The sequence below is a fragment of the Asterias amurensis genome, chromosome 3 (genome assembly GCF_032118995.1).
Source record: "Asterias amurensis chromosome 3, ASM3211899v1".
NCBI lineage: Eukaryota > Metazoa > Echinodermata > Asteroidea > Forcipulatida > Asteriidae > Asterias > Asterias amurensis.
This window is the reverse complement of record NC_092650.1, coordinates 3,681,812-3,692,648: the sequence shown is the minus strand read 5'-3', so window position 1 is coordinate 3,692,648 and position 10,837 is coordinate 3,681,812. Positions and strand designations below refer to the sequence as shown.

The 10,837-nt window shown below is 38.7% G+C and overlaps 1 protein-coding gene across 1 annotated transcript; it reads left to right on the top strand.

Moving 5' to 3' along the window:
• Positions 1 to 1,282: 1,282 nt before the first annotated feature.
• Positions 1,283 to 10,834, top strand: LOC139934597 (cystine/glutamate transporter-like). Its single transcript, XM_071928880.1, has 11 exons — positions 1,283 to 1,866; positions 2,292 to 2,501; positions 3,205 to 3,330; positions 5,437 to 5,539; positions 5,982 to 6,026; positions 6,759 to 6,882; positions 7,177 to 7,283; positions 7,891 to 7,987; positions 8,651 to 8,800; positions 9,480 to 9,657; positions 10,446 to 10,834. Exons 1-11 carry the CDS (start codon positions 1,458 to 1,460, stop codon positions 10,517 to 10,519), a joined length of 1,623 nt encoding a protein of 540 aa, XP_071784981.1. The 5' UTR covers positions 1,283 to 1,457; the 3' UTR covers positions 10,520 to 10,834.
• Positions 10,835 to 10,837: the final 3 nt, after the last annotated feature.

Here is a 10,837-nt window from a genome sequence, read left to right as displayed (position 1 = left end):
TCAATGTGTACTGTACAGTGCTAACACACGGTAGGCCTAGCCTAAGGGTGTCAGGAGGTAAACTCAAATCAATATTCTTTATCTACTATGCAAATTTGCATCTCTTAAAAAGTTTCATAAAATTGTAAATTAAACAAATGTGCAGAAATTGTTGAATGGTTTCTTGTAGCAATTGCATTACATGCCCATTGGTTTATAACTCGGTTTGTGACCAAAGAGTACTAATGGGCAGATAAAGGATAAAGGAAAACTGCTTTTGATATTAAAATCATTTGGAACTTGGCACACAGTCAGTAGAGCATGGAGGATGGAAATATATGTCAATAGAGAAAGCTATTTTGGCAACGTGGCCATCGCTTGTCAAGACATTTTTAGCGGGCTCAATTTATCATCTCATTATAGAATGTGTTGAAATTATGTGTACAACAGGACATGTTGAACCGCTGGGTCATTAAAGGCAGTGGACACTATTGGTGATTGCCAAAGACCAGTCTTGTCACTTGGTGTATCTCAACATATGCATCAAATAACTAACCAGTGAAAATTTTAGCTCGTTTGGTTGTCGGAGTTGCAAGATAATTATGAAAGAAAAAACACCCTTGTCACACGAAGTCGCGTGCTTTCAGATGCTTGATTTCGAGACCTCAAGTTCTAAACTTGAGGTCTTAAAATCAAATTAGTGGAACATTACTTCTTTCTCGAAAACCATGGCACTTCAGAGGGAGCCGTTTCTCACAACGTTTTATACCATCAACCTCTCCCAATTACTCGTCACCAAGTAAGGTTTTAAGCTAATAATTATTTTGAGTAATTACCAACAGTGCCCACTGCCTTTAAGGGGGGGGGGGGGGGGGGGGGTTATTGATAGAAATATATTAGGGCCTATTCGCTACTGTACTATACGTTCAAAGTTATCCATGTCCTCTTATCTCATCAACTTAAATCGTTTGATTAGGTCGCGAATGACTCTTATTTTTATTTATTATTTATGGTTTCTTTTTTTCGGGGGGGGGGGCAACGTTGAGTGGGGGTAATGACCTCACCGTCACTAGAGCATTGAGAAAGGATTCCGTGGTCCTGTCTGTATAGACATAGGCACAGGCATAGGCAACTTGTGATTTTAGCGGCGGAGCGACCCCTGTCGGTTTACTGAACCGGGACAATAATTAGTTCAAAACCACCTGTTCTGTTGCCATGGTAGCGCTGTAATCTCCGTCATATGGTTGTCGGTCGCGGGTCTCTGGAATTCAACGCTCAAAATTGAATCAAAGTTTGGCAAGAAGTGCGGCAGGAAAAAGTCACTTGGATGCTTGGGGATAGAGTCGGACTAAGAAGTGTTTTAATTTTATCGAAATGACGATTGTCGGCTTATTCTGAGAAGATTGTTGACTTATTAGTCAGAGGAATTAGATTATTTGTTGTTTAAGTGAGGAGGTTACATTGTCACTCGACGAAGAATGCCGGATAAAATAAGGATGACTTCGTTTCAGCCGCGCGGCTCAAGTCTGCAAAGGTCTAAACGAAATAACACTGGGACCAGCACCAACGACCTCAACTGTCTGGTGGCGGATGCCGGCCGGCTTCATGACGGGGAGAAGGGCTCCCCGTGCCAGGCGTCAGCCAAGCGAGGCTCCCTTGCTCCACCACCGCCGAAGGATGCGGTGTATATGCGGCGACACGCGGGACTCTTCCACTGTGTTTGTCTAATCGTTGGGGCGAGCATCGGTCCGAACGTCTTCCTGTCACCGTCTGTCTTCATTGCCAACTCGACCTCCGTGTGGTCCTCGTCGGTGCTGATTTTCTTGTGTGGTGCTTTGTGCACTATCGCAGCTCTATGCTATGCTGATTTGATCACGGCCTTCAAAGGTACAAGATTTGTAAATCAATGAACTGACGAAGTTGAAAAAAGCAGGTTTTGGATGTAGGCCTATACACAAACTTTTCCTTTTGAAAATTTCATTACAAGAAAGCATTGAAAAAGCAAAAAAAAACAACTACTTTGTAATATAGAGCAATGAACTTGTTCTTTGGCTGTATGATTTTGTGACATCAGCTATACTCTCAAATTGTAGCAGGACAGAGCAAGAGTTTTTTGTGCAATTAGTTATTCTTATCTAGAGTGCTATACCATTGCCATCCTTGTTTCATGTATCACACTAACCCAGCTATCTCTACCATTGTCTAAAATTAAACTGAATCACTTTAAAGTTCACGAAATTCCGAAACTTCACGTTACTTCTCAACCATTTTGAGGAGACCGTTTCCTTCTTAAACATTTTCTTTCCTCCAAGAGTCCGGAGGTGAGCTGATTTTCTTCTACCGACCTCTCGGGGACCGAGCGGCCTACATCCAGGTATGGATGTCCCTGGTTGTCGCTCGGACCGGTGGGTCGGCCGTGACCGGTTTAGTCTTCGCTTCGCTGCTGGTCTCGCCGTTTTATCCAACCAGCTCACTCGGAACCCCGAAAGCTCTCATCCGCATCGTCGCTACAATCACACTTTGTGAGTATTTTATCGTCACATAGTGGTCAATCGTAGCACTTTGTGAAATCGAGCCCAAATGATTTAACATAATTTACCCCAACCCTTGGCAAGGTGCATTCAAGACATTGAAAGGGGGAGGTTGACACACTTATTAATAAACCGACCACAATGACCAAACGAGCAGTGGTCACAATCATGCCTAAAATAGTATAGTTTATGCTCAGTGATCCTCTTTTTTATTTCTTTTTTTATATCATTGTTTCAAATCAGAAAATGTACTGATTATAAAGAGTATCCTACACAGAAAGAAAAACATACGTGAAATATATCCCTTAATTGAAGTCATATCAGAGAAAACTGAAGGCCTATCTGATAACCTAAAAAAGAAAACGCTACAGCTAATTTCGGTTGCTAAAACCAAAATTAAGGACACTGTGTTTACATAATGAAAAATGTTCATGTTTATTAAAACTGGCTGACTCACTCAACGTATTAAGGCCATACATATTGTTCACAAGCTTGTTATTTTTACACGGTTTGGTTGTTCACAAAAAACATGAACATTATAGTTGCTCGTGAGTGTAATAACTCTATGATAGATGTTAGAGAAAGGTTTAATGCGAATTGAATCCCTCTGCACCAACCTCACCCAAGTCCACCACCTTGCAGCTACCCTCAATATTATTTTGTATGTCCTTCTTAATATGATTTGTTATAATAGTGGGACTTTTCTATGTGAACTGCATGAGCGTACGATGGACTCTGCGACTGCAGGTTGTCTTTACTGCTGTCAAGGTTGCTGGTTTGCTGTTCATTATAGTCGGGGCAATCATTACCATATCCCAAGGTAAGATTAATAAGACTCAGTTTTTATAAGCACTCTATATGATGCCTGTTCCTTCACAACGCACCATGTAATGGTTTACAGTAATGGTTTATAAGGCAATACAAGGTGATTTGGCGCAATTTGCTGCCGATCGCCGATCAAACCAGGAACACCGGGGCAAACCACCTTTCCTTTTGCGATAACTGCACCGCGGGTTCGTTTACGTGCATAGGACAACACACGGAACCTAAATGTTATGTCCCATCCGAAGGACATAGTGGTTCGTGTCTTGCTTAAGGACCTAAGTGTCACGACCGGGACTCGAACTCACTCTCTGCTAAACAGAAACTCCAGACCTCGAGTACGGTCATCGATACGCCCTGAAGTTTTCAAGTTTTGATGTTGCCTTTTTCGAGTTTCATGTTGAAGTTTTGAAGTTTCGAGGTGAAAGTTTCGAAAAAGTTAACTCGAACCTCGAGAACTTGTACTCGAAAGTCGAACAAGAGAAGCCCTCAAAATGTACATGCCATGTCAGGAATTAAGTTCATGCCTAAGTGAACCACAATATATATTTATTTAAATTATGATATCCCTTGTTTTGGCAGGACTATAGAAATCCATAGTAAGCCAAAAGACTTGTTTGTGACCTCCCCGCAATGTGACCGATGTCACTTTCGTAACAACATCATACTTCCGCGATGTTTACGATCAACAAACAAACTCTCACGAGCAACCGTACTTAACCCTCTGGCTTTATAAATATAAATAACCTCTTCAGTCTGTCTGCCGGTGTCCTTAAGGAAATATGTCCCCCAAGGAGATTCTGTCCCCGAATGGAAAATTAAAGATGCTATGTCAGATTGTTGGCCCCAAACATTAAAAAATAGATTGTTTTGAGTGAATGGTCTTTCAAAGAGTATCACCCGCCCTAACGAAAAAAGTTTAACTTTTACCTTTAATGGTCAGGAACCATGACAAAAAATTGAAACGTTTCTTATAAAACACATAAGAATTGGTCACGTGATATATTGTCGGGATCCCGACAAAAACTAATTTTGAGCACTTTATTTCACTGCTACTAATAATTGACGGACTTTTTCGAGCAATGGCTCAAATGAAAGCTTGTAACTTTCTCGACCCCCATCAGAATACGTATTGAATTTTAAATCAAAATTTTGGGGTCAAATCGGCAACAAATCTGACATAGCATCTTCAAAAAGAAACTTATACACAGTTCACCGTACTCATACACAGTTCACCGTGTTGTTTGGGGGACAGAATCTATTGCCAAATCGGTACTGAAATTTTTTTTATAATCCCCGCACCACATGGCCACATGGGTGTAACTATAAATAATACCCTTTTTAAAGGGAGGTTTCACAGCCAATTAAACTGTGAAAAGGTGACGAATTATGACAGTCCTCGTGAATTCAACATTAAGCATCATTAAAATAATATTTACTTGCAAGTGCTTCAAAACCTACAACTATTATGATAAACGTCTAACTTCAATCAAATACTAATACACAATGTATTAAGCCCGACTGAAGGGCTTGCATATAAAAAATGACCAACATAGGTAGATTGAATCTATCAATTTTACAGATCTAAACTTAACTTCATATCTAAAGATAGTCATGGTACAAAACTTCCCTTGGAATATTTTTTTCCCAAAAGGCCATAGGATTTATAGAGAAATGGGTAAATGTTTCGCGGGTAACGCTTCTCAGATTCAAAATTGGGGGGGGGGGAAACCTGTTTTACACAACCACATTCTACTTCGAAGGGAAATGTTTCTCAAAATACTTTACACTATCAAACGCTGATGTAGGCCCTTAAACCAAAGGCATGCCATTGATTGAAAGAGTGATTTACAACACCTAATTCCCTTTTAAAAATTGAACAGATGGAGCAAATGGCACAATAAACTATGATTTGACACTTCCAGAATTAGTTGTTTTTCTTTCTATTGTATTTTGTGAGAGCTAAAGAAGTGTTTTCATTCTTTAAGTATAGAAAACACATTGGCATTTGGCAAAGGACTTCAATATAAGCCAACTAACTTAGGATACGAATTCCAACACGTATATAAGAACTTACACTTTCTTGACGTTTTACAATTTATAGGTAAAACTGACGTTTGGCACCATTCGCTCAGCTACAGGGCAGACTTTGAGTTCAGCAAGCTGGCCAGGGCATTTTTCAATATTATTAATTTATTTATTGGTTGGTAAGTAACGCAGTAATTCAGTAAATGCTTTGTTGTTGATGTTGTTGTTGTTGTTTTGGTTTTTAAATCAATGAGCTGTTCCTGCTCATGTTTTTTATTCTGCAGTCTGTGTAATATTTGATTGTACAGCGCTTTGGAACAGTGTTAAAGTGCTTTAAAACGCAATTAAGTTAAGTTGAGTTAGGTTAATAATGTTGTTAAAATTTAAATCCTGGACTAGTGTAAGTTCGTTTTGGTAATTCCAGATGAATGTTTGAAATTTACGTGCAGATGCAAATGTTGGCAGCTCTGCTGCAGTGTTGTGCCACTTTGACAACTCTATGCAGAGAAATTGCAAGAAAAAACACACAACACCATATGATTTGATTAGGCAAACACTTGATGACGATTCAACATTTCTAATTAATGTTGAGTTTTTTATTTTTGTATTTTGTCCTCACAGGATGGTAATTGCGTTCATAGCTGAAGACATTAAGGATCTTAATAGGTAGGTCTAAATATTTAGGAGATAACTTCCAATGACAATGTCCTTATCAAACCTTAACGAAAACCAAGACACTGTCCGCTTGCTGTATGTGTATATAGGTGGTGGCTCCAAACTGAGCCACTGGTAATGCATTTCAATGCAATACTTCTATTAAATACGGTTTTTGTAAACATGCCTTCTAAAACAGGAGCCGTATAGCTTTAAAGTTAGCCACTAGCCCTATAGGGAGTTTGATTTTTAAAGCGTTCAACTGTTAACACCGTTTATTTATTTGTTCATTTATTTGTTTCCTTTATTTAACCAGGGTGAGCCAAATCAGTAGAAAATAACTGGTTTCAATTTGGGCCCTGCATAAGTACATTGTTAAATACAAACAGATTAACAAATTAACACACAAATCTCATTAAACTCACGATGTAAAAAAATGTAAACTAAGCGTTCTCTCAGAGTGCTGCTTTTTTCTACTGTACCTCAAAATTGCTTTATGGAATTAGCTGAAGAACATTTTCTAAAATTGAAATAACAGTGATATAAGAGACTTGTGGTATATACGTGACAGGTTTGAAACAAGACAAACCAATCTTATATGGGATTGGGGCCAACTTACAAAATATTCTTTCGCCATTTTGTCACCAACACCAGTTTGGGTAATTTTGTCTGCATCACAAACCAAACATTGCACTATTATCTCAAAAAGGCTAATTATTGATATCTATTTCCAATCAATTACAGAACTGTTCCGTTGGCCATGTTAATCAGTCTTCCACTGATAACTATAATTTATGTTGCCGTAAACTTCGCGTTTTTGGCTGTTCTAACACCGGAGGAGGTTATGAGCCAGCAATCAATTTCCACGGTAAATCACCTTTTTTATCAAAATTTAAGCATTGGTCAAAATTCAACGATGGAGAAAGTAGTAATTCATTATTACTCTCTCAAAGAAAAGTTGTTACATCTCAGGAGTAAATTTGTGAAAGCAGCTGGTAAATTAAAGGTCCTCAGATTAATCCTATTGGTGAAATCGACGGCAGATATATATATACCTGGGTTAATTGAAGCCTTTTGTTTGCTTAACTAACGAAGTTTCATTCGTATGTATTTATTTATTTACTAATGTTGTAACTTATTGGTTGTTTGATTAAACATTCAGATATTTGCACATCGTGTGCTAGGTGAAACATGGGCGTGGCTGATGCCTGTAACGGTCGCCGTGTCAACGTTGAGTTCATTCAATGGCCTCGTTATGGGAAGTGGAAGGTTAGAAATTTTGCGATTCATTTCTTTCTTTCTTTCTTTCTTTATTTATTATGTTTATTTACTTATTTGTTTATTACGAAGTAAGTGGTCTCGTACTGAGAAGGTAACAATTGCAAATTTATAATCTATTTATTCATTTATTTATTAATTTAATGTTTGTACGAAGTTATTGTCTTGATTTGGGGTTGAACATGGAACAATTTACCAGAGTGGGACTCGAACCAACGACTTCCGGACTAACGTGCCTGCTGGCGCTCTACAAACTGAGCTTTTATGGCCCTATGTTGGTGGTCTCCCTTATGTTGTCAATATCTTTGTTCGGGTTGCAACAACTAAATAAGTTGTGTAAGAGTATAGACCTATTAATCCCGTTTTGTAGGTTCACGTTGTAGCAAGCACCCTCCTTGTTAACAGGTTTCCCCGGACGTATAAAGATTTTAAGTTCACTTATAATACGAGGTATCATTGGATCCATTACTAGAAATGTGCAAAAAAATATCATAATTATATCTGTAACTTTTACTTACGGGTTTTTAAAACAATTATAAACAGCCGGCAATGCTTTTGTCTCAATTGTCATAGCCGTTCTTTACTTTTCTCGTTTCAGGCTTTTGATGGTAGCGTCTCGTTTACGCTGTGCTCCAGAAATCTGGTCCATGCTTAGTGTCAAAAGACATACACCTATTGCTGGCTTCCTTACATATGTAAGAATCAATAATAAAACAAATTCGATATCTTTTTACTTCGAGAAGTTTTAGTCAAAATCGCCAAATAAGAATCTTTTGCAGGTGTGCGTGGTCAGCGATATATTTAAAGAAGTATAGGCGATTACTCTATACAAAGGAAAGGTTTGCAACATTACGAGCTTTTGTATTAAGTTGTAGATCATTATAAGGCTTTAAATCTTGGTTTTGCGCCTTTAATACGAACTTTATTCTTGAACTTTCTCCCCGTCCTGTTGCGTCGCAGCCTTTTCCTTGACAAAAATATAAATAGTTGTCAGATATTTTGACAAAATTTAAAAATTGTTTGTTTTATTTTAAAAGGGCATAACAAAAAGTCTGCGATAGCCCTACAGCTGAACATCTTTCTCGATCTGACATTCTATTACGGTGCCAACTTCCATGTTTGTATCATCAAAGACTCTCCCACTCCAAAATATGTCCCCTGTCGGCACCACTAGCCGAGAAAAAAAAAACACATGCATAATATACGGTACTAAGCGAAAACGTACACTAACACATTCTTTTGAAAGAAGTTTTGCAGCAGATACCATTGTGTTTTATCAGATGATTGGCTATTAGAATTTTTTTGGGGGGTAAGTTTCCTTTTAAAACTTTATTCAAAGTTTTAATTCTCTCGTCTAGATTCCAATCTCCTTGGCTATGATTCACATAGACGGCTTGACATGGATCCTGTCTCAACTAGCTTCATTTGCCTGGATATCCGTTGCCATTTCGTGCTTAGTGCTTCTCCTAATGAAGAAGAAAGTACCAGACATACAACGCCCGTATGAAGTATGTACTCTAACTCCCTCAGAAATTTTACACCAGACCAGTATTCTCACTTGGTGTATCCCCCCCCCCAAAAAAAGCAGAAAATAACAAATCTCTGAAAATGTTGACTCGGTATTGGTCATCGAAGTTCCAATAGAATAATGAAAGAAGAAAAAAAACCCTGGTTGCACAAATTGTGTGCTTTCAGATGCCTTAATAAAAGGCTTCAGGTCTAAAGTCTTTTCCTTGGGCCTTGAAATTTCTCATTTGAATGATAAATTACCTCTTTCTCCTCAGAAAGGAGCCGTTTCTCACGATGTTTTATACTAACAATACTTTAGCTCTCCATTGCTCTTTACCGAATAAGTTTTTATGCTAACATAAAATCGCTAATTTCAATCGCTCATTTCCAGCTTTCCCCGGGACCCCGCACCATGACACGTTATAGCGATCGGGCCTTTTCAGTCATAACTCCAATACTCTTGAACAAGCCACCCACCCACATTCAAGAAGCTCCTTCATTGGACGGTTTTAAATCGCAACTTAAAAACCCATCTGTTTTGTCAATCTGGGTATAGCGCTTAGCGCTCTATAAATGTTGTAACTATTATCATTATTTATTATTATTAAACGTTTTGAGTATTTATCAATAGTGCCCAGTGCCTTTAATTGCTATTTTTTGTTTATTTTCCATACGCAGGTGCCAAAGTCCTTCCCAATCACATTTCTCATAATAAGTCTAGTGCTCTTCGGATACTCAGTGTATGTCAACCCAATAGCGGTAGTCGTGACATTCAGTGTGGCATTCCTTATTGTCCCGCTCAAGAAGCTCAGCGATAAAGTCTTTCAGATGAATCCACAACTTGTACATAGAGGAGGTAAGAGTATCGCAAAAAAACAAATAAAAATTAAATGAGACTTTTGGGGATGAGTATCAATAGCTTGCAGTTGCGTTGTGACACAGAAAGTCGAGATTCATACTAGCCCTTTTCGAAACCACGGCTTCGGCTCCAAATAATTAGGCTCAGGCTAGCTTGGCCCCGCGGTTGTTTTAACAATACATTGCGTGTGTTTTGCGTACGTGCTCATGGCTTCAGCCAAACCTTTTAAAGTACCTTTGCTTCAGCACGCGAGAGAAGGGAGTGTGGTGGAGCCGAATCCAAAGCCAAAGCCGTGGATTCGAAAAAGACCATGGCTTGCTCGGTACTTGCGTCCCAATTTCGAAAAACGCTGCGTAAGCATAAAACCCTGTTAAGCAAATACAAATGTTGCTTAACAGACACTGGTTACCATCCAAAATTCCATGAAGTTATTTTCTGCTAACAGCATTGTGAAAGTGTGCCCTGATTAGTCGTCACAGCTCGACACTTGCATAGTGATACACGTTATGCCGATCGAGGCATTATTTTTGCGATGGGGGAACTCCGCCTTATTACCCCCAGTAGAAAAGGTCGGGGTTTGCAGACAAAGGCTCGAGCTGGGAAAAGTCACATCAATTTAATACTAACAATATAGTATTTTATTTGTAAAGCTTAAAAATTTCCACCAAATCTAACCACCACTTATATTCAGTACTATTTTGATTCTTGATTTTACATCTTTATTTATTTATTTAAATTTTGTTTCGCCATGTTCTTTTTCTATTTTTTCGTCTTTCTTCTCATAGAGCGAGTGACGTTATTCCTGCAGAAGCTGCTCATGGTTGTTCATCAAGAAATCGATAACGAATGTTCGACTTAGATTAACTTTTACAAAGACAACATGCTGGGGAAAAGTGTGGTGGTTGTGTAGGGAAGTTGAACAAATCTATAGCACATAAAGGTGACTATAAACACGCACAAGTATGTTTTTTGTTGGAGGGGTCTGGGAGGGCACATCGCTTTGATTACAGTAATTAAAACTTTTGACGGCCCCTGCCAATAAAGAATTATTTCCGAAGATTAAAAAAAATAAATCATCATAAGTAGTTGGCTTAACCAGATAATTTGTTATTGTTGGTGGGAGGGGGGGGGGTTCTGACATATAATGATGTCGGGGGTTGGGAGGGGTCACGGTCAC

Coding starts and splice junctions, on each gene's coding strand:
- LOC139934597 (XM_071928880.1), top strand. CDS start 1,458: ATGCCGGATAAAATAAGGATGACTTCGTTTCAGCCGCGCGGCTCAAGT. Junction 1,867..2,291: donor TTTGATCACGGCCTTCAAAG/GTACAAGATTTG, acceptor CTTTCCTCCAAG/AGTCCGGAGGTGAGCTGATT. Junction 2,502..3,204: donor CGTCGCTACAATCACACTTT/GTGAGTATTTTA, acceptor TTGTTATAATAG/TGGGACTTTTCTATGTGAAC.